Source organism: Eulemur rufifrons, chromosome 8, assembly GCF_041146395.1.
Source record: "Eulemur rufifrons isolate Redbay chromosome 8, OSU_ERuf_1, whole genome shotgun sequence".
Classification (NCBI taxonomy): domain Eukaryota; kingdom Metazoa; phylum Chordata; class Mammalia; order Primates; family Lemuridae; genus Eulemur; species Eulemur rufifrons.
Window position 1 is genome coordinate 27,936,351 of NC_090990.1, and position 23,151 is coordinate 27,959,501.

At 56.6% G+C, this 23,151-nt stretch overlaps 2 protein-coding genes across 2 annotated transcripts in view; both read left to right on the plus strand.

Annotated features, from left to right (window-relative positions):
• The window catches only part of BMP8A (bone morphogenetic protein 8a), a 30,452-nt gene extending 7,301 nt beyond the window's left edge, over positions 1–23,151 (plus strand). The window contains exons 2-7 of the mRNA XM_069477729.1: positions 10,168–10,357; positions 10,781–10,929; positions 18,551–18,745; positions 19,562–19,641; positions 20,789–20,899; positions 23,002–23,151. Of these exons, the coding sequence (XP_069333830.1) occupies positions 10,168–10,357; positions 10,781–10,929; positions 18,551–18,745; positions 19,562–19,641; positions 20,789–20,899; positions 23,002–23,151 (875 nt within the window). The remainder of the gene's footprint in view (positions 1–10,167; positions 10,358–10,780; positions 10,930–18,550; positions 18,746–19,561; positions 19,642–20,788; positions 20,900–23,001) is intronic.
• LOC138389400 (succinyl-CoA:3-ketoacid coenzyme A transferase 2, mitochondrial-like) lies at positions 13,774–15,333 on the plus strand. Its single transcript, XM_069477728.1, has one exon. The coding sequence runs from the start codon at positions 13,774–13,776 to the stop codon at positions 15,331–15,333; it is 1,560 nt and encodes a 519-aa protein (XP_069333829.1).

Here is a 23,151-nt window from a genome sequence, read left to right on the forward strand (position 1 = left end):
AACAGAAATGGCCCGTGCAGTGTGCCTAGTACGGTGCCTGACACACAGTTCAGTGCTTAAAAAATGGAAACTGGCACCCTGTTTCCCACCTTTGTGCCTTTGCCTAGATGACTCTTCTTCATTTCTCCTTGTCAGAATTCTTCCACCATTCCCGAATGTTTTCTAGAAAAGCTGTCTCTGAGCCCTTCTCCCCAAGGCACCCTACGTGACTACAGTGCTCATCCTTCATTGTAGTTCCCTTAGGGGTCTGGTCACCTGCCTGTGTGACTCAGGGGCACATCCAGCCCCTCTTCCTCCTACTCCTCGGGAAACCCTGAGCAATCTGAAAACAGGGACCAAATCTGACTCTTCACGGCACCCCCACCCCACCGTGTACCAGCCCCTGCGTGGCGGGAGCTCCGGGCAGACTGGCAGCGTTGGGGGAGGAGCACAGCGGCAGGCAGGGGCCCGAGAGCCAGGCAGGAGCTGGGCCTGGTCGGTGGGCAGAAGGGGGCCAGCCCTCCCGTCTCTGTGGAAGCCGACAGTGGGTGCCACAGCTCCCTGGGTCCTCCCCTGGGACCCCAAGTCCCTGCAGGGCCCTGCCTGGAGGAGGGTGGCTTCAGCAGGCATCTCAGGCACCTGTTGACAGAAGAACCTTGTGGACAGGTGACCCCCCCTTCCCAATATGGCCACCCAATGAATCCAGGGCCACTCATTGCACACCGGCTCCAAGCCTGAATGTCCATGTCGTGGGCCGCTAACCTGACCTGTGACCCCTGGAAAGCCTCCGCCCCTTCTGGGCCTCAGTTTCCCCATCTCTGCAGGGTTGCCCGAAGGCCTTTCCAGCTCTGACCAGAGAATGTGCCCACTCCCTGCCTGCTCACGGGGGCTCCTCCTCACGGAAACCTCTGCCCCACAGGCAGGAGGGACGTGTCACCGTGCCCAGGTCTCTCTGGAAAATTCCCAGAGTTCAGTTCTTTCCCGCGGTTCAACCGGAGGAGTTGCATCTTTCTTGCTCGCATCTCCTGGGATCTATTCTTGGCCTTGGTGGGCTTGATGTGGTGGCGCGTGTGGGTGTTCCCTTTTAATTTGGGGCCCGGAGCCGTCTGAGGCCCGGACCGGTAATTACGAGCTCAGAGCCAGTTATGGAAACAGCTCCTGAGAAAGCCAGTGAGGAGACCTGGCCGAAAATGCCTCAGAAGTGAAGCCCCGGCCTGCGCTGGGCAGCGCTGAGATTGCTGGGTGCGAGAAGCCCCTTCAGGACGCAGACGGATGGGTCATCCATCCTGCGGCTCTTCCGTTGGCCTGTGGAGGCCGTGGCGACCCGGGTGGGCCTCGAGTTAGGCCTGACGTGGGCCCTTGGCCTTCGCTACGAGCAGGACTGGCCAGACGGGCCCAGCCTGTCCGCCCCGCGGCGCCGGGGGAGCCTGCCCCCCACCTCAGGGCCAGGCTGGAAGGAGGCAAGTCCCACAGCAACGCGAACTGTCGGTGGCATCTGATGGAGACGCTGTGACGTGGAAGCCACTCCCAGACCAGGAGTCATGGTCACTGAGCTGCTGTCCTGGGGACAGGCAGCCCTTGGGAAGAATGGGCTGGGTCCCCTCCCCGCCCCCCGGGCCGCCGGAGCACGGAGGGCTTGCTGAGCTGACCGCTGAGAGCCTCTCGTGTCCACCTCACGTGGCTCCGTCCCTGCCGTCAAAGGGCTTTCTGTCCGGAGGGGCAGCTAAACCAGGAACAGGGCCCTGGCACAGGGGAAAGGGAGAGGCCAACGGCCTGATCCATGTGGGGTCAGAGAAGGAGGCTCCTCAGCCGGACCGAGAGGGAAGCAGCCTTTGTCATGACGGGAGGGTCCACCCCAGAGAGAGCGGCTTCAGGAGGGACTCTGGGGAGGGTGTTTGGAGCCAGAAGGCGCAAGAGGCCGAGAGGGACAGAGGGCAGGGCCAGCTCGGGGAGGGCCTGGAACACAGAGCTGAGCTTAGGCCACTCCCGTGGGCCTTGCGGGGCTGGGAGGGGTCTGAGGGACGCAGGACGGGTCACACAGGTCAGAAGTTCTGTTCTCCGAACAGCCACTCAGAGCTGGAGGGAGAGGGTGTCTTTAGAAGTCTTACTCTTTGGTCAGAAACGAGACAGATTTAGATTGTCTGGGTGAGTCTAAATTTTGTCCGGGGCTCAAAAATAGCTGGAGCCTTTGTTGGTGTTGGGCCGATGGTGGCAGGGCTGGGCATCTGGAGGGCTGGCGTGCGAGTGGCAGGCGCAGCGCCCCAGACGTGGCCAGTGGCCGTGGCGGGTGGAGGCCGCCTCCTGCCCACAGCAGGCCTTTCCTGGAAACGTGGGATCCAGAGGTTGTTTTAGCCGAGGCTGGAGGAGGAGGCCGAGGGTTCCATCAGCGCACATTGGTGATTCATGATTGTTTATTTTCCTGGGGCCACATTAAGGCGGTTCAGAAAGGAAACTGACTACCTCCCCAGGTGGAGCCCAGTGGAAGGTGGCATTGTCTGTTCCGTGTGCTGAGCATAGCCCATTATCACCATGGAGCTGGCTGTCAAGAGTCCCTGTTGGCTGGAGAAAACTCTACAGGTGCATTGTGGCCCGAGTGGCTTCCCACTCACCTCCCAAGGTCAAGGGTGGTCACAGCATCAGCAGCAATCGGACTTTTAAAATTCTTCCTACATCACAGGGCTTCTCTGAATCACTGTGCTAAGTTCTCAGAGGCTCAGAGGCTCAGAGGCTGAGAAACAGGATTTGTTACAGATGAACTGGCCTTGCTGTCACTCCAACCCCTTCTTGTTCACCTCAACCCTGACCACTAGATTCCAGCCACACCAGCCTCCTTGATGCTTCTCGAACACACAGGGCCTTTGCACCTGCTGTTCCCTCTGCCTAGAAGGCTGTCTCCCAGCTCTTCACATGGCTGGTTCCTTCTCCTACAGACATGGCTATTTTTCCCCTTACATACTAGGTTTTAGAATAATGGAATGGGATCTTAGCATTCCTAAAAGGCAGTGGTTCTCAACAAGGGACAATTTTGACTCCAGGGGATATTTGGCAATATCTGGAGACATTTTTGATTGTTGCAACCAGGGAGGGGAAGTGGGTGCCACTGGCTTCTAGTGGGCAGCGACCAGGGATGCTGCAAACCATCCTATAATACACAGGACAGTCCCCCACAACAAAGGATTATCTGGCCAAAAATGTCCGCAGTGCCAAAGTTGAGAAACCTGTTCAAAGGTGACCAATGTATGTTGGTGGTGATGATGATGATGATGCACTCACCCTTTCTAAGGTAAAAGGTTGTCTTTGTCAGTTTATGTGGCTATAACAGAATACCTAAGGCTAGGTAGCTTACGAAGAAAAGTGGCTTATTTGGCTTTTAAGTCTGGTGGCTGAAAGGTTCAAAATTGGGCAGCTGCAACTGGTGAGGCCTCAGGCTGCTTCAGTTCATGACAGAAAGGAGAAGAGGAGCAGGCACCTGCCGAGAGATCACAGGTGAGAGAGGAGGCAAGAGAACAAAACTAAGGGAGCCAGACTCTTTTAACACATCTCTACTCTCTAGGGAACTAATCCATTCCTGGGAGAGGGAGAGCTCACTCACCCCCCACCCCAGGGCATTAATGTATTCATGAAGGATCCACCCCCATGACCCAAACACCCCCCACTAGGCCCCACCTCCTAACACTGCCACATTGGGGATCAAATTTCACATGCGTTTTGGTGGGAATAAGCCACATCCTAACCATAGCAAAAGGTACATTAGCTATACTTTCACTTTGCTTCTTTTTAATAATATTTCCTGGGGATCTTTCTATTGCAGAATATAGATGATCTATACATTTTCTATGAGCCACATAGCACCCCACCATGCAGATGTATCATAGTTCATTCACCTCATCTCCTACTGATGGACATTTGGGTTGTTTGTAGTCTTTTTTTTTTTTTTTTTTTTTTTGAGACAGAGTCTCACTTTGTTGCCCAGGCTAGAGTGAGTGCCGTGGCATCAGCCTAGCTCACAGCAACCTCAAACTCCTGAGCTCAAGGGATCCTGCTGTCTCAGCCTCCCGAGTAGTTGGGACTACAGGCATGCACCACCATGCCCGGCTAATTTTTTCTATATATATATTTAGCTGTCCATATAATTTCTTTCTATTTTTAGTAGAGATGGGGTCTCGCTCTTGCTCAGGCTGGTCTCGAACTCCTGAGCTCAAACGATCTGCCCACCTCGGCCTCCCAGAGTGCTAGGATTACAGGCGTGAGCCACCGCGCCCGGCCTGTTTGTAGTCTTGAGCTGTAACAAACTACAAAACTGTGCTGTAAAAAATAGCCCTGTATATGCATCTTTTCATATTTTTGTGAGTGTGTCTTTGGGACATTTTCTTAGAAATGGAATTTCTGCATCAAAGCATGTGTACTTTTGCTAGATTATTGCTGGATTCCCCACTCTAGGGATGTTGCCCTTTTGCATTACTGCCAGTGAAGCGTGAAAATGTTCAGGTCTGATCTTCAGAGTATCTTACTCAGAGGTCTTTCCAAGGTCCTCCACATCTCAGGTAACTCCATGGTGGGCTGCACTTGGAGGTATCAGTATGAACTCAGATTTTAAAAATAGATGTATCTATATAGACAGACAGATGCATAAATACAGATGTGTGTTTATGCATGAGTTAGCATGCACATGTATTTCCTAGCTCTGTCCACAAAGATGGCCTAAAAGCAGTGACACTCCAGTACAATGAGCACACCCAGTGCCCAGATCTTAGTTTCGAAATATCTCTCCAATAAGAGGAACCAGAATTCCTTGGGAAAAATGGCTGATTCCAGGGATGGGGAACAGGAAATCACAAGATGAGCCTGGAGCATCTTGAGGGCCAGTTAGGAAGTACTCAGGGTGGGGGGAGGTGTGTGTCAAAAGGATACAGGAGCCAACTGAAGAAGCTTCCAATGGCCAAAGCTGGAACAATTTGAGCGATGAAATAAACAACAATAGTACTGGATTATAACCCATAGAATAAAATAAACACCCACAAATCCATAATGATGTAAATAAATAATTATAGCAATGCAGTAGCATCATAATAGCTCACTTCAACCTCGAACTCCTGGGCTCAAGGGATCCTCCCGCCTTGGCCTCCTGAAGTGCTGGGATTACAGGTGTGAGTCACTGTGTCTGGCAAGTCTTTTTTCAAAAGAATTTCAATTAATAATTGTGGAAGGAATGAAGGAAATAGAAAATCAGTATTACAGATACTATAGAATAATTGATGCAGGCAGGATTCACTAGTGGGCGCTAAAATTAGTGGGCACAAGCTTGAGCAGAAACAGGATATGTGCTTAACCTTGAAGTATCTTCCTCATGGTATTTATTATTTACAAAAGGAAAAATAGTGACATTACAGTGAAAAACCTGGCAGACATCCTGTAACCAAGGAACCAAAGTTAACATCACTAGTAATAAGACGTATTGACATAACGTTACCCAATTTGATGCTCTGTGGTAGTCTCCAAAATCCATAACTTAGTCTAAACATGAGGAAACATAAAACAAACCCAAATTGAGGGAAGTGCTACAAAATAACTGACCGGTATTCTTCAAAAGTGTCAAGGTCACGAAAGGAAAGACTGGAGAACAGTCATAAGTCAGAGGAGCCCCAGGGGAAATGACAGCGAAATGTAACCCAGGATCCTGGATTGAATCCTGGAACAGAGAAAGGACTTTAAGGACAGTAGTAGAAAAGCTGGTGAAATCTGAGAAAAGTCTGTATTTTAGTTAACAGTATCACACCAGCATCAATTTCCTGGTTTTCTTAATTGTGCTACACATTGGCTATGTAAGCTGTTATCATCAGGGGAAGAGTATATCTGGAAAGTCTCTGTACTATTCTTGCAGCTCTTCTCTAAATCTAAATAATCTGGGCCGGTGCAGTGGTTCACGCCTGTAATCCTAGCACTCTGGGAGGCTGAGGCGGGAGGAGCCCAGGAGTTTGAGGTTGCAGTGAGCTATGATGCCACTGCACTCTAATGTGGGCGACAGACTCTGTCTCAAAAAATAAAAAAATAAATTAATTAATTAAATAATCTAAAATCATTTCAAAATAAAGTTAAAAGCATAAATAAAGCAGCCCCTCCCCCCAGCATTATTCCCAGTCCCACCTCTCTCTGTCCTTCACAGCTCTAACCACACATGCTGATCTTGTTTGTCATCTCCCTGGGCAGGGTCTGATCTGTCTTGTTGGCTTCAGTGTCTCCTGTGCCTAAATAGTGACTTGCACACGACAAGCACTGCTCTCAAATGTGTTGAATAAGTGAATTAATTAATATTCCTGGACGTGACCAGGAAAAACGAATGGGTAAAGTAAACGTTCTTGTAAAGTCTTCAGACCATGAGGCGGCAACAGAGTCAGGAATCCTCCCACAAGCCCAAAAGTGAAATTATGGGACCCCCAAAATTAGGAATCTTGGCCCCAGATTTTGCAGGTGGGGGAAATAATTTACTACCCAGAAACCTTGCTCTAAACATCAGTGGTCCCTCCCAGGGCCAGCATGAAGAGAGGATTCCTGGCAGGACGTATCTCAGGTGGTCGGGATCCAGGACACTGGCCAGGTGGGGAGCACCCCCTGCACCCCTACCCCCAGCCTGTCTGGGATGAACGTCCCAACCCCACAACTGGCCGTGGAATTTTACTGGGAAAACCTGAGAAATGACATTGTACAGACCTGCTGTAAATTCTCTCCGTGAACCCCCAAATAATAGCAGGGCTTTGGGAAGCAGCAGCAGCCATTCTGTGCTGGGTGTTCGGGTGTCTGTCTTTCGTTCTGAAGCGTTTGGGGCCAATACCACCTTGGCTTTTATGCCATCTTTTCAGCATCGGGCAGTGGTGGTCCACTGTAGTGGGCGGAGTCCAGCCAGGCTCAGGACTCCTGGGTTCTGTTTCCATATGTGTATGAAGTGGGTGCAGAGTGTGCATGGTGCTCTCTGTCTGGGCCAGCGCTGGTCTCAGTGGCGCTGCCGAGGTGCTGCCTCTCTGAGCCCGGGCATCTTCGGGAGACTCCAGACCTTGGTTATATGGGAAGGCAGGGCCTGGCCATGCACCCACAAGGAAATGCTCCTGAACAGTCCAGCACGCGCTAGACCATGACCAAGTACCGACCACAGTGAACAAACCTGACCCTATATCAAAGCGTCATTTTGCAGATGTGGACACCCAGCCCCGAAGGTTAAATGCCTTGACTAAGGTCGGACATGTGAAAGCCGGCGTCTTGGAAGCCATCCAAATGCCTGCCAGTTGAACTGATGTATTTTCATGTTATATTTTCTCTCATGCCACATTTTTATTTGGAAAAAAAAAAAAAAACTGAACATCTCCCTCCCCCCACCCAATGCCTGTTGAGTTTCAGATGGTGCTGGCTGCGTGGCATCACTTTGGCACCTTGATTAAGTTAGGAAATTAGAGGTTAGCGCCCTCCCGCCTCCTAAGGAATGGGCATCACTCGTATCCCATAGTCCCTTCCCTTTCACAGACGAGGAGACTGAGGCCACACCAAGGAGTACCTGGTCACTGGCAGATTCAAGGCTGGGACCAGGAGCCCCAGCTACGGGCCAGAGAATCTGCACTTCTCAGTGCTGTCTTGGTGGCTAAAGCAGGGCAGCTTGCCCAGAGCCACCACAGGGGAAAATCCAGGTCCCAACAAATGCTTTTTCCCCAACATCAGCTTTTGAGAAATGTCTTTCCTAATCCAAAGGAGCAGTCACTGCACAGCTGTAAATCCAGCAGACAAAGGGGCACTCCCTTCTGGCGGTGACAGGAATGTCCATGTTAGTGCTGTACCCCAGGAAGTTTTATCAATGTCTGATGAAAATCGTTATTTTCCTAAAAATTTCCCAACTTCTAGCTTGCCCGGAACAGCCAGGATAGGCCGTTTCCTGTGCTGGAACTCCTGGGCGGTTTATCAATTTCACAAACCCACAGGAGGGAAGTTTGGAAGTGGGGTCAGTTCAGTTGAGCAAGACTCTTGAGCCAGCCTGTGCGGGCCCCACCCGTCAGCGAGGGAGGAAGGCCACAGAGCTTGGTGTCCACCCAGAGCTGGTGGCTTTGTGGGCTGTTCCTTCAGACGCAACATGGATCGGCGTCTGGACATTCCCCGTGAGCCCCCAGGACCCACCTGGCAGCCTCTGCCGTGCCCTGGGGGCAGGTGCGTATCGTGATGCTGTGACACAGATCGGCCAAGGGCAAAACTGAGTGGCTCCTTCACTGTCACACCCTGTGACAACCAACAGCAAGGACTTATTTCATCCTGCAAACTGGGGCTTCTTACACAGCCACGTAGCAGAGGTGGTCTGCCCAGTTCCTGAATCCACTGCGATTGTCACCAAAGTTGTGCGTGTGAGAGTGTATCTGTTTTCATCTCTTTGTATTTGAGTGAAAAAACCAGACAGAAAGTGTATCTAGGGAGGGGGGCACACGTGTGTAGATGTTCGGGGCCTGGGCATCGCTCAGCAAACGTCCAGAACCCTGCCCTGGGCAGTCCCTGCCTGTGGCTGCGGCACCTGGACCACACCCTGCGGGACACTGAGCAGCCTGGCTCTCGGGCGGGCATTGGCTGCGTGCCAGGCACCCTCGGGTGCTGTTGGACAATGCACGACCCAGTCCTTCTCCGCCCTGGTCTCCTCCTGCCCAAGCAGGTCTGGCCCCGGCCCTGCCCAGCACAGCCGCTTGCCCGTCCGCCACTGGGCCAGGTCCCCACCACGAGGACAGGAAGTGCTTCCCACATCCGCCTCGGGCCACACAGCCAGTGCTTTTTAAAAACCTGGCTGTGGTCATTGAGCCCAGTAGCCAGAGAGAGAATTTTTAAAAAGACTCACAAACATATAATTAAAATCTCAGTGTTGGGCTTTGAGGAAGGCGCTGGGCGGCTCCCGCCCCTGCTTTCCGGAAACACAGATTTTTAGTGTTTGAAAGTGACAGGAGGCTAAAGTGAGACTGCCCTAAATATACCATCCTGGGCATTTCCGTGCAGGGAAATGTGGGATTTATTCCACAACCGCGGACTCTGCCAGACTGTTAGACCAGCCCCCGCCAAGGGGCCGCCTCGGGTCCCACCTCCAGCCTGTGTACCAGCTCGGCCTCCACGGAGTCTTCCAACCCGCCACTCGCCCCACTAGGCCCTGCTGCCCCCACCTCTTGTGCTCCCTGCTGGCCAGAGGCACAGCCCATGTCCTGGCCCGGCTCCCCTGCTGTGCCCCACACCTGCTGGCCTAAGGGCACCTCCACACCTGTGCAGGTGGGGTCCCCACTGCCTAGAGCACCCTCCCTGCTGCCTTCTCCAACCACCAGAACTCCATCCCATCCTTCAAGGCTAGTTCAGGTGTCACCTCCTCCGTGGAGCCTGCTCAGATCACACCACCCAGTGGGACCCTCGGACTCCCCCAGCACCTGACTGGGCCTCTCCAGCAGCTTGTCACTCCCACCCTGGCTCTTCTCGTTCCTTTCCATGTTTCCCTCCTCCCTCCTTCCTCCTTCTCCTTGTTCCAAAAACGGAAACTGGGTCCTTTGCCCTCTGCTGTTTCTGGGTGATCACTTGTCTGCCGTGTCCTCGGGTCCCTCCACTCTAGGCCTGTGTCCTGCGGTGCCCTGACACTGTGGCAGGTTCACACTCCTGCCTCAGCCCAGCTCAGCTGTCAGCTCTGAGCCCCCCACCTCACCCCTGCCCTCCCATCCAGGCAAGGGGCAGACTCTGGATGGCCCGTATCCCGCTGAGATGCCCTCGGTTATGTCCCTGTCCACCAGGTTTTCCCGGGAGGGCCTGGCCCTTTCCTGCCTTGGGTCTGATGTCTGTCTCCCTTTGGCCTGGGAGCTCCCAGAGGAGGGCCCAGCCTCTGTCTCACCTGCAGGTCCCAGGGCCAGCCGGAGGTTGGGGGGCTGCGAGCCAGGTTTGGGGCTCAGGGCCTGTTGAGCACCCGCCAGGGGCAGGGCCCAGGGTGGCCTGACTACACGACCTCTCAGAGCCTTGTCTACATTGTGGAATCCTGTCTACACCGTGGGGCAGACCTAGACCGAGACCATTTGCACAGGAGGAAGCTGGCCCTGCCCAGGCCTCCCAGGGCCCCCCAAGGCAGTGGGTGACAGCAGGTCACCCGGCTCTGCCCACTCAGCAGCCTGAGTCACCGCGAGTGACTGGCTCCGCTTTGTCTTCCAGTGGAGCGAGACCGAGCCCTGGGCCACCAGGAGCCCCACTGGAAGGAGTTCCGCTTTGACCTGACCCAGATCCCGGCGGGGGAGGCGGTCACAGCCGCGGAGTTCCGGATTTACAAGGTGCCCAGCACCCACCCACTCAACAGGACCCTCCACGTCAGCATGTTCGAGGTGGTCCAGGAGCAATCCAACAGGTGCCTTCCCCTGGGCCCGGGCGCCCGCCCCGCCTCACGGTCTCATGGTCAAGGCCCTGGTGGTGTGTCCCACCCACGGGGGGCTGGGGTGGGGGAGGGGAGGATCTGTTCCCAGAGGATGGAAAAGGGAGCCTGGGAGATGGGAAAGATGATTGGTCTGAGGCCTCTGGGCACTGAGGGAAGAGCCCAGAGACAGTCTTGGCGTCAGGTCCCTGTCCTGCCATCCTGGCTGTGGGACCTTGGTCGGGTCACTAAGCCTCAGTTTCTCCATCTGTACTCAGGCGCAGTAACACCTCTGTGGGCTGACTCAGTGAGATAAGGCGTGGAAGGAGCCAGCCCAGAGTCAGACAGTCCCCAAGCGGGCACTAGAAACTCACAGGCAGCTGTGCCGGCCACCGGTTAATTGTTCTTTCGTGTCCACAGGGAGTCTGACTTGTTCTTTTTGGATCTTCAGACGCTCCGAGCTGGGGACGAGGGCTGGCTGGTGCTGGATGTCACAGCAGCCAGTGACCGCTGGCTGTTGCACCGTAACAAGGACCTGGGACTCCGCCTCTATGTGGAAACCGAGGATGGTGAGGCTGAGGGGCTGCTCCCCCGGGGCCCTCACAGGCTGTCCCGGCAGAGGCCGCGGTGGTGGCCTCCTTTGGCCCTGGTGTCCCGCCGTTCTCAGCTGTGCCCACTGTGAGGGTCGATGAGGTCCAGAGAGGAGGTCCTGGGCAGGTGGCCCTGCTCTCCTGCAGAACCCACATTTGAGTCGCTAGGAGAGTGAGTCCGTGTCTTCCTTCCCCGGGACACAGGCAGTTCTGCCCCCGGAGCGGCTGCTACATTGGGAGCTTCTGCACTGGGAAGGGAAGGAGGGGAGGTGGCTGCACACGCAGGCTCTGAGTCCAAGAGGCCTGGGTTTGAATCCCAGCTCGGCAATGCCCCACTCGGTGGCCTTGGCCTCAGTTTTCTCACCCAGAGAACGAGGATTCTCTCTTCACTGCACGGGGATTTGGGGGGACGGCCTCCTTCATACCAGGCAGTGGGAAAGGTCGAAGGTGGGGACGAGGTTGGTGTGTTTGTGGTCCAGCAAGAGGGCAAGTGGCGCTGCAGAGCCGGCCAGGGAGCAGTTGGAAGGAGCTGAGATTGAGAGAGGGCGGCGGGGGTAGCTGAGTTAGGGTAAACCAGGGCGAGGTGTTCAGAGTTTGGGGTGGTTGATTTTACGTAGTAGCAGGGAGGATGGCAGGACCTGATTCAGGCTTTTGCAAAGAACCCTCAGAGATGCTGCCCTCAAGAGGGGGAGGGTGACTCCCCACCCGTCCATGGGGGCGACCCACAGGGACTCGCTGTCTGAAAGCGCCGTGTGGACAGGGTGGGGCAGAACCTGCACAGTGAGGAGCCGGACAAGCTCCATGTCACCCGGGAGGAAGGTCACGTCCACACGCGCTGTGGACAATGGCGCTTCCCCTCGGAGGCCACCTCCCCCAAGCCCATAGCCCCCATCCAGCCACGAGAAAACTCTCCTCAGAATACCTGACAAGTACTTCTCAAAACTGTCACGGTCATCAAAAACGAGGCAAGTGGAGCCTAAGCAGTCGTAACAACTAAATGTGATGTGGTGTCCTGGGCGAGATCCTGGAACAGTGAAAGGACATTAGGGGAAAATTTATGAAATCCGAATAAATGATGGCATATGCTTAGTAATAAGATATCAGTATTGGTTCATTATTTGTGACAGGCGTACCCCAGTAGTGTAAAATGTTAACATTCCCCAGGAGAAACTAGGTCCAGGTATATGGGAACGCTCTGTGCTACCTTTGAAAAATTTTCTGTAAATCTCAGCTGTTGTAAAATTAAAACTTTACAGAACATCTGCATAAAATAAGCAACCCCCTGACTTCAGCGGGGAGGGCAGACTGAGAAGGACGAGAGTGACGTCAGAGAGACCTGTCGGAGCCACACAGCGGTCCAGGCGGGGGCTGTGAGGGCTCGTTGGTGTGGAGACGGAGAAAGGTGGATGAACTAGGGAGGTCAGGATGTAGGTCCAGCTGGGGAACAGGTGAGAGAAGAGGGGGATGGTGGATGACATGTGGACCCAACCCGTGGATAGTTTTTAATAGAAATTTTGGCCTGAGTTGGTGGAAAATAGAGGAAGGGCAGGTTTCAGGTAGAAAGTCCAGAGTTCTTCTGTGGCTGGAATATGGAGACCCTCTGGGGTCCTACCGAGATCCCTGGACCTCATGGAAATGCCACTCCAGGGACAGGTCCTTATGGAGATCCAGGTGTGGGAAGCGCTGGAATGTAAATGGATTTAAAGCCACGGGACTGGACCAGGTCACTTGGGGAAGGAATGTGTCCCTGGAGACGAAGGGGGTGGCCCAGAGCCCTGCAGCCTCCAACAGGAGGGACCAGGAAACCTGGAGGTCAAGGTGACCCAGACGCCAAGAGAGAAAAGTGTTTGCAGAATCAGGGAGTTGTCATCTGTGTCCTGCTGTGAGCGCAAAAGACAAGAACAGAGAAGTAACCAAAGGATTTAGTGACAGGAGGATGTTGATGACCAAGAGCTCAGTGTGGGGACAAAGTCTGATGGGGAGGTGGAGAGAGAGAGGCAGCGGAGACAGTAGACAGCTCTTTCCAGAACCTTTGCTGGGGAAGGGGAGCAGAGAAATGGGGTGGTGGCTGGAGAGAAATGGGGGACAGGGCAGTGTCTTTACCGGTTAGGCAACACTCCTGCACTTCTGTGGGGGAGTGACTCAGTGAAGAGGGACGAAAACTGCAAAATTCAGGACCAATTCAAGGTCGAGGGACAGAGGACATTGGCCGCAGGCTCTTCAGGTGCAGGGGCCCTTCCTGATGGCTGTGTGGGAGGGACAGTGTGCCCCACTGTCACAGTGAGGGGTGAGCCTGAGCCCCAGGTGTCTGCGGTGGAGCAGGCATCCACTCTCCCGGTTGTCACAGGATTAAACCAGGGTGCCCGGCACAGAGGGACTGCTCAGAGAGGGGTGGCTCATCACCACCATCAGCGTCACCCTGCTGTGCCTGTTCCTTAGACACTGGCAGCTCTGGGGAGGCTCTGGAGGGTTTGCAGTTTCTGTCTGAGGCCCCAGGAGGCAGGAGGGATTGGGGTGACGCCTTCCACGCGGAGCCTGGGCTCGGCTCTGCCCTGAGCCTGGGGCCTGTGTGCGGGACACGGGTGGACGGAGAGCAGACTCCGGCCCCCAGCCCCGGGCAGGCGTGGGCACAGCTCCCTCCTTGTCCCCGCGGCGGGCCGGCAGGAGCCTGGCGCCTGGCCGCGACCACCTGGCTCCAAGCACGACCCGAGGCGCGTGTCACGGCGCTGGCGCCCTCCCTGCTCTGTGACACGGCGGCGGCGGCCTGGGCGCGCACGCGGGGCGCCCCCGGCTTGTGCCCGGGACCTCGGAGCCCGGCGGACGATGGCAGCCTCGCGGCTCCTGGCGGCGGCGCTCCGGAGCTGCGTCCCCGCCGGCCGCGCGGGGCCCGCGCTGTCCCAGGGCTGCTTCCGGCGCAGCTTTGCCACCAGCCCCCGTCCCCGCGCCAGATTCTACACCGACCCCGTGGAGATGGTGAAGGACATCTCCGATGGGGCCACCATCATGGTCGGGGGCTTCGGGCTCTGCGGGATCCCCGAGAACCTGATCGCGGCGCTGCTCCAGACGGGGGTGAGGGACCTGAAGGTGGTCAGCAGCAACGTGGGGGTGGAGGACTTCGGCCTGGGCCTCTTGATGGCCACCAAGCAGATCCGCCGCGTCGTGTGCTCCTACGTGGGCGAGAACACGCTGTGCGAGAGCCAGTACCTGGCGGGCGAGCTGGAGCTGGAGCTGACGCCCCAGGGCACCCTGGCCGAGCGCATCCGCGCGGGGGGCGTCGGGGTGCCCGCCTTCTACACGCCCACGGGCTACGGCACCCTGGTGCAGGAAGGGGGCGCCCCCATCAGGTACGCCCCGGACGGCCACCTGGCCATCATGAGCCAGCCCCGGGAGGTGCGGGAGTTCGGCCAGGAGCACTACCTGCTGGAGCGCGCCATCAGGGCGGACTTCGCCCTGATCAAGGGCTGGAAGGCCGACCACGAGGGCAACGTGATCTTCAGGAAGAGCGCCAGGAACTTCAACGCGCCCATGTGCAAAGCCGCAGATGTCACGGCGGTGGAGGTGGAAGAAATCGTGGACGTGGGGACTTTCCCCCCAGAGGACATCCATGTCCCTAGCATTTACGTGGATCGCGTGATAAAGGGGCCGAAATATGAGAAAAGAATCGAGCGGTTAAGGTTCCGCGAACAGCAGGCTGGAGAAGCCAAAGTCGGGGACGACGACGTAAGGACGCGTATCATCAAACGGGCAGCTCTGGAGTTCGAGGACGGCATGTACGCCAACCTGGGCATCGGGATCCCCCTGCTGGCCAGCAACTTCATCAGCCCCAACATGACCGTGCACCTGCACAGCGAGAACGGGGTCCTGGGCTTGGGCCCGTTTCCTCCAAAAGCTGAGGTGGATGCGGATCTCATCAACGCAGGCAAGGAGACCGTGTCCGTGCTTCCCGGGGGCTCTTTTTTCAGCAGCGATGAGTCCTTCGCTATGATCCGAGGGGGGCACCTCCACCTCACCATGCTCGGAGCCATGCAGGTGTCCAAGTACGGCGACCTGGCCAACTGGATGATTCCCGGCAAGAAGGTGAAAGGAATGGGCGGTGCGATGGATTTGGTGTCCAGTCCCAAGACCAAAGTGGTGGTCACCATGGAGCACTGCACGAAGAGCAACACCCCCAAGATCATGGATAAATGCACCATGCCCCTGACCGGGAAGCGCTGTGTGGACCGCATCATCACCGAGAAGGCCGTGTTCGACGTGCACAAGAAGAAGGGGCTGACGCTGGTGGAGCTCTGGGAGGGCTTGACCGTGGACGACATCAAAAAGATCACGGGGTGCGCCTTTGCCGTGTGCCCCAACCTCAGGCCCATGCAGCAGGTGGCGCCCTGACCCGGGAGGCAGCCCTCGGGCGCCCAGGCTGGGCTTCTCAGGGCGACCTGGCAGGGTGTCCTCAGAGGACCTGGGTCACCTCAGGAAAGCATTTCACCAGTGCTGTGACGGGCTGGCTGCTGGTCTCTCAGACTTTATTGCACAGCTGGTGTTCTCTCTAGAGGGATGTGACTTTAATAAACACAAAAGGAAAACAGCCAAGGGCATCTGGTGTGTTCTTGAGTACAGCAAGGCGCTCCGCGACCGTTGATGAGGAACATGCCCTCTTTGGTCTCTGTGGTGTCCACATCAAATTCTAGCAGCTGGAGAGTGTCCTAGCAGAATGTCACCCACGCACCTCCCTCATAATCCAGTCACAAAATCCAGACAAAAGATGAGGGAGAAAACACCCCCACCCAGAGTAGAGCTAAGGGGCCGTCTCACTACTGCCGTGACACACAGACAGACATACGTGTGAATCTGTGATGGAGAAATGCGGTCTTCATGGAAGTTTCCCCTGTAGCTCCTCTGACTTTCTTCTGGGGCCTTTCACTTTGTTGGTGAAGTTTGTTTCCCGGCAGCCTCCTCCTCCTCCTCCCACGTCTCTTCTCCTGGTGCCTAAATAGGTGACCCTAGAAGGAAAACAGGACCACGTCCAGGGGTTGGGACCTGGTGATGGGAGAGGCGGGGAGAGACTGCTGGTGCTGACAGCCCACAGGGAAGGTTCCCCTAGAAAGAAGCAGTCTCTGTGTTGCCCAAGGCGACAGCTCATGCTAAAAGGAGGTCTAGAAACCTAAGCGATGGACTAGAGGGGTTTTCTCCACTTGAGCTGCATCCTGCATCCTCCAAACCAGACACCTACATCCTTCCCCCTGTTAGAGGCCCTAAGTGGCCTCTTGTGTAACAGCCCTCAGAACCCAGGAAGGGCCGTGAGGTGTCTCATCCTGAGTCTATAGTCTCAAAACTAAAGTGAGAAGAATGTGTGTGTGTGTGTGCATGTGTGTATGTGCCTGTCTGTGCCTGTGTTTGCCTGTGCATGTGTGTGCGCACATGTGTGTGTGTGTGTGTGTGTGTGTGCTGTTGAAGACCAAGCCTGGCGCAGAACATGCACCTTGTAAGTGAGCTCCAGGGGTTCACACAGCTGACGGGAGCGTGCTGGGCAGAGCCGTAAGTTCTAGGTGGTCAAGGATGGCCTGTCTGAGAGGCCCCATTAGAGCCTCACCTGACAGAAGGGCCGGATCTTGGACAGGAGAGACGGCACTTGCTGAGGGGACAGCACTCGCTGAGGGGACAGCCTGGGGGTGTGGGGAAGTGGCCAGGGACCATGGCTGGGGGTGGGTGGGATGAAATGTCGTTGAGTGGACAGTGGGGCACATTATTGTGGGCTTCTGGGGAGGGGCAGCTGACTGGCCCCGGCTGTGAGAGTTTCTAGCAGGAGCGTGGAAAAGGCAGAGGTACCAGGAGCACACAGCAAGACGCCCCACTCTCATTCCCAGGGAGGGTCTGCCAGAGCTGGGCAGCCCAGGGACCGCCACCACCAGGACTGCCCGGCCTTCCTGCAGCCAGCTGGAGCCGGAGGCCCTGCCCAAGGACGGGTGGGCACAATGCAGAGCTGAGGGGAAGGGGGGCTCTGGGCTATGGAGGGAGGGGCTGGGGGGCTTCCCCAGGCCTGCCAGATGCAAGCTCTGAACAGAGACCAGGCATCAGTTGCCTTCCCCCCACGGCCCCCAAGCCAGGCCTCTGCAGTTGGCCGGGGAAGGGTGTGACTGTCCTGGCTCTGTCCCACCTTGCCCTGGGACCTTGAGCAGTTGCTGCTGTCTTTGGGCCTTCGTTGCTGCTGCTGTAAAATGGGCGCCTGGGATCAGGTGCTCGCAAGGGTCCTCAGTCAGGCTCACCTGGCCTGTGGGGCCTGTGAAGGGGTCCCCAGCACCAAAGAGTCCCTGGCTCAGAAGAGGTCTGCAAGGGTTTATTGGGGAATTGATCTGATATATCGTCATGTTCTGTGCGCTCGACGGGACTTTATACGCTGGAAATGTTTATTGTGCAGACATTTTAACAACCGGAAAAACGTTTATGGTAAAAAGTAGAAAAGCCGGGCGTGGCAGCTCATGCCTGTAATCCCAGCAACTCAGGAGGCTGAGGCGGGAGGGTCATGGAGGCCAGGAGTTCGAGACCAGCCTTGGCAGCATAGCCAGGCCCCGTCTCTGAAAAAAACAATTGCAGAAAATCCCAACTTCTTTTCTGGGCTGACAACTGTTTAAAACTTAAATCCATGTAATGAAAATAGCCCAGAGAAATGAAAATGAATATATAGGAGTTGAGGAGGGGGTTTAGGAATGTTTTTTCTCAAAGGTTTCTTTACTGTGGTTGTTATGTTGCTTTCACAGTAAGAAAAGAAAAGAGATCACTTGAAATGCAAACAAGTGCGGAGGAATTGTGGGCTTTGGTGAGGCTTTGCGTTTCCAGGGTCAGGGATCACCTTTTTAACGGCTTCCTCTGTCTCGGGGCAGCTGTGGGAAAAATCCCTTCTTACAGGCTTCACTGGACCTGGGGCTGAGCCCGAGCCAGGTCCTCGCCTGCAGCCTCCTGTCTCTCTCTTTTTCTCAACCATCATGGGAACTTGGGCTCTGGAAAGAGGCCGACGCGGGTTGAGCCCTGGGCTTGGGCCTGGGTTGCAGGGCCGGTCTCTGCCCCGCAGAGCCTGGCGCCTCCTCTGCGGGCATCAGGGGGTCGGTCAAGGCCCGGCCCTTGGGCTGCCCGGGCAGAGCAGGACGCGCTGAACCCGCACGTGCTGCCCCGGGCTGTCCCACTCAGAGGTTACAGGTTCGCACCCCAGACGGTGCAGGCAGGAAGACAGGACACAGGCCTCAGAGTCCTCAGGCGGAGGTGAGAGCCCTGTTCTGGGAGTCACTGGCAGGGGCTCTGGTCAGCACAGAAGCCCCTCAAGTGTCTTCTGCAAAGCACACACCTCGGGATTACTGTAAAGACCGAATGAGATCACCAGTGGGGAAATTCTTTGCAACTTGTAAAAGGTGTCACAAATGTCTGTGTCATGATTATCCCTAATGCCAATGCAGGGAGCCGGGGCTGGACTGAGGACTCTGGGCTTCAGGCGAGGAAACTGAGGCTCAGCCGGCACCTCAGGCTCCACGCCCCTGGACCTGCAGGGGACGCGGTCCCTCTGTGTCCCTGCACAGGGCCCCCACCCGTGAGTGACTGCCTCTCTCCTCTGTCTCAGGGCACAGCGTGGATCCTGGCCTGGCTGGTCTGCTGGGGCGACGGGCACCTCGCGCCAGACAGCCTTTCATGGTCACTTTCTTCAGGGCCAGCGCGAGCCCCGTCCGCGCCCCTCGGGCAGTGAGGCCACTGAAGAGGAGGCAGCCGAAAAGAACCAACGAGCTGCCGCACCCCAACAGACTCCCGGGGATCTTCGGTGAGGGCCAGGCCAGGGCCTGGGTTGCGGCCCCGCAGGCTTTGGCCGAGAGAGGTGGGGCAAGGACCAGGCGATGGCACAGAACCTCGGGGCCCTCGGTTTGGTTTAAGCCCTGGCCACTCTCCAGCAACCGTCCCTGACACTGTCTTTGCTCTGAGGCAGTGTGATGACCAGCCACTCCACTCTCTCCAGGCCTCGGAGCCTGTGTCCTGCCTGTCCCTGCCACCTGGAAGTCCCCGTCGCTGCTCCCCTGGGTCTCCCAGGCCTTTCCCAGGAGCCTACATCAGTTGGAGCCTGGGCACCCTGCAGGACCCTCAGCTGTTTATGGGAAGGTCTCCCCCCAACAGGGCCAGGCCCCTCGGGATCAGGGATAGGTCTGACCCGGCCATGTGTCCTCCTTCACAGGGAGTCAGCCCTTTGGTCGGCCTTGACGGGAGCCACTTGAACACGTGGAATGGGTGTGGTGAGAGGGGGTGGCCGTGAATCAAGAAGGGTCTCCAGGGGAAAGAAAGAGGAGGCACAGGATGGCCGAGCATCCTCCTGGCTGTTCATTGGAGCATCAGGCGGCTCACAGGCTGAGAGACAGAGGAGGCCAGCTGAGCACAGGGCTACTCTAGCCATGGGGAGCCGTGGAGGGCTCTTGAGCTGGGCCATGGCACAAGCAGAGCTCCAGGGGTGGCTTTATGAGACCAAATGGTTTCCTAACATTTGTTTATTCAACAAACGTGCCCATCAGGGCAACCCCCACCCCAGTACCCCATGGGAGCTGAACAGAGCAGGAACCCCAGAAAGACCTTGTCCTGTCTGTCCCTGCAGATGACATCCACGGCTCCAGCGGCCGGCAGGTTTGCCGTCGGCACGAGCTCTACGTCAGCTTCCAGGACCTAGGCTGGCTGGTAATTTCTGACCCTTCTCCGTCTTTCTTAAATGAAAACCTCCACCTGCGGGTCACACGTGGATCTGCAGGGAGGACGTAGAATTATGGGTGACTTCCATTTTCTCTTTCTCCGTTTTTAGACAGGGTCTTGCTCTGTCACCCAGGCTGGAGTGATAGGATCATAGCTCACTGTAGCCTCGCACTCTTGGGCTCAAGTGATCCTCCTGCCTCAGACTCCTGAGTGGCTGGGATTACAGGCGTGTGACATTATGCCCAGCATATTTCTTTATATTTTTTATAAAGACAGTCTCGGTATATTGCCTGGGCTGGTCTTGAACCCCTGGCCTCAAGCCATCCTCCTGCCTCATCCACCCAAAATGCTGGGATCACAGATGTGAGTCACCACATCCAGCCTAATTTTCTTTCTTTCCTTTTTTTTTGAGACAAGGTTTCACTCTTTTTCTCAGGCTGGCATTCAGTGACGCGATCATAGCTCACTGCAGCCTCAAACTCCCAGGCTCAAGGGATCCTCATTCCTCCCAAGTAGCCAGGGCTACAGGAGGGCACCGCCATGCCCTGCTAATTTTTATTTTATTTTATTTTTTGTAGAGACAGGGTCTTATTATGTTGCCCGGACTAGTCTTGGATGCCTCGGCCTCCCAAAGTTCTGGGATTACAGGTGCGAGCAGCCACTGAGCCCGGCTCCCATTTTCTTTTTGTGTTTTTCTGTTGTGTTTTCCAAGTTTTCTAAAGTGAGAATATGTTACTTATAGTGAAGATGGGTTTTTTTGTTGTTTTGGTTTTTGTTTTTGTAAAAACCATGAAAATGAAGACGGAATCCTCAGCCAGCTAAGCTGTCAGCGCTGCCTCAGGGACCTGAGACGGGTGGCGGCGCCCCGTGCGTTGCTGTGACTGCAGCCCCGGGGGCGCGGGCGGGAGGGCAGGCTGGGGGAGGACAGAGCGAGGTGGGTGTGAGGGGACAGAGCTGGAGCTCTGTCTGCCGAGGGTCCCTGGGTGCACTCAGGCCCCTGAGGGTGGGTGGATGGGCCCTGAGGCTCAGGGAGGGTGAGGGGCAGCCCTGAGTCGTCCTGTGACACGTCCTCTGACGGGACTGAGGGGCTGAGGGGGGACACGTGATGGGACTCACCTTCCCCCATGTCCCCCAGGACTGGGTCATCGCCCCCCAAGGCTACTCGGCCTATTACTGCGAGGGGGAGTGCTCCTTCCCACTGGACTCCTGCATGAACGCCACCAACCACGCCATCCTGCAGTCCCTGGTGAGTGTCTCACCGTCATGCCCGGGCCCGGCGTGGGGGCCCTGAGGGGAGGGGGCTGCTGAGCCAGGAGGGCAGTGAGGGCACCTGCTCCGGGCCTCAGGGCGCTTTCTCTGCGTGGAGTCAGTGGGGCAGTGAACCCACAGCTCTGCAGAAACCGCTCCCCCGCGGCCACGCCTGTGCACGCACGCACAGCCCTGAACATGGCTGCACCCCGCACTCACACTGCACAGTTCAGTACACGTACACATCCGTGCACCGCACACGCGCATGGGGTCACTATGTCCCTGTGTGTGGGCACCCAGGCTGACAGGCACCGCTCCTCACGGTCATAGGCATAGCACACAGTAGACACGCACGCTCGCACGGGGACCTGCGTGATCTTGACACACACGTGTGCCTGCGTGCACTGGCGTGTCTCGTTACCAAACCCACAAGGGGGTTCCGGTCCTGTTGCTCACCGCACAGAAAGCCGATTACTGAGGCGACCAGGGTTGCCAAGGAAGTGTGATAATTTATCACAGGTGACACCACCTGGGAGACGGGAGAAATGCCTGAAATCCGACCAGCTGAGGGCAGGGGTTTTGTAAGGGGTTCAGGACGGGGGCTTCGTGAATGGGGCGGTTGTGTTGAAAGCGACGCGGGCAGGAGGGCTAGTTCAGAAGTCGCAGGTCACCGATGGTGGTGAGCGTGCGCTGATGTCCTTTGACGAGTCTCCATTTCTGGGAGACGACGCGGAAGGGAAAAGGGCTGGTGAAACAGCAAGATTATAACGTTCTAGTCGTGGAGCCCGACGGCCCGGGAACCCCAAGCATAAGGAAGCCGTAGGGAAGGCACAGACGGGGTGTCACTGTGTGTTTGTTTGTGGGGCCGGTTACAGTCTGACCACGACACACATGTACCGCGTGAGGGACCTGCGGTGCCTTTCCCCACCCCCGCCACGCCGCGGGCAGGGGGAGTCCGGGCTCCGGCTGTCAACCCCCTGGCATTTTCCTAGTTTCTTCCTCAGCCGTTTGTGTTTTCTCCAGACGGTGGGGTTTTCATGCCTCAGTGTCTGGGGCGACTTTAAATGATGAAGAAACGTTTCTGTGGAAACATCGTTGCTGCTGCCTATTGCTAAGAGTTTGTATGGCGATTCTGGCATTGACTTCCTTTCAGAACTTCTTACCCAGAATCCTGGTTCCTAGGATCCCTCGGCCTTATGTTTTTTTAGTAAGAGGCTGTTCAAAAGTGATGCCCAGCGTGAGAGGAAAGGAACTGGCAAAAGTAGCTGTGAGCCTGTGACACTTCCTTTCTCAGGGTCACATGGCATTTTTGGGATGCCTGGAAAAGCTCAGGGAGATGACAGGACTCATGGGGTGGCCCAGCCCAGCCCAGCTTTGCGCTTTGTGGCTCTTGGGCCCAGGTGAGGGAGGTGCTTGGGGAGGTGATCACACCTCCCAGGACCCCGTCCCCTCTGCCCCTGACCCCTGCCACTGCCTCAGCCCAGGCCCTTAGCGGCTCAACAAAGGCAGAGCCACCAGGCAGCAAGGAGGATGGGCACTGCCCCCTGGGGAAGGCTGTGGATGAGCAGGTCTGCAAACCACCACTACGGCCACACATCCCGTGACCGAGAGAACAGGCCCTCAGGGGAGGGTGCCAGGCTGGGCCTCTGTGCAGGGAGGATCCGTGTTAGGAGCCAGAGCAAGAATGTTCCAGGCAGAAGGAGCAAGTGCGAAGCCCTCAGGCAGGAGCAAGCCTGGGGGTTTCAGGGCCAGCAGGGAGGTGGGGCTGGGGCACAGAGAGGAAGATGGAGGTGATGGGGGAAGAGGGAGGTGATGCTGGGGATGGGCAGGCCGCTCCCCTACGGCCTGGGGGTCCCTGGAAAGGAGAGTGGTCTTATTCCAAGTCCCCTGGGAAGCTGTGGGGGCGTTTAGCAGGGCCTGGCTGCTGTGGGAAGGTGGGCAGTAGGGGTGAGTGGTGGGAAAGGCAGGCAGACCAGTGAGGGCTGCTGTGGTCGCCTGATGGGGCATCCTAGAGACAGGCCAGGGCGGGGAGCAGGCTGAGCAGGGGGGGCCTTGGAGGTCGCCAGGCTCATGCCCCTGCGTGCATCCCTCGCTGCCCAGGTGCACCTGATGAAGCCGGACGCAGTCCCCAAGGCGTGCTGTGCGCCCACCAAGCTGAGCGCCACCTCTGTGCTCTACTATGACAGCAGCAACAACGTCATCCTGCGCAAGCACCGCAACATGGTGGTCAAGGCCTGCGGCTGCCACTGA

What these genes read in the sequence shown, in the direction of transcription:
- LOC138389400 (XM_069477728.1), top strand. Translation starts at nt 13,774, where the DNA reads ATGGCAGCCTCGCGGCTCCTGGCGGCGGCGCTCCGGAGCTGCGTCCCC.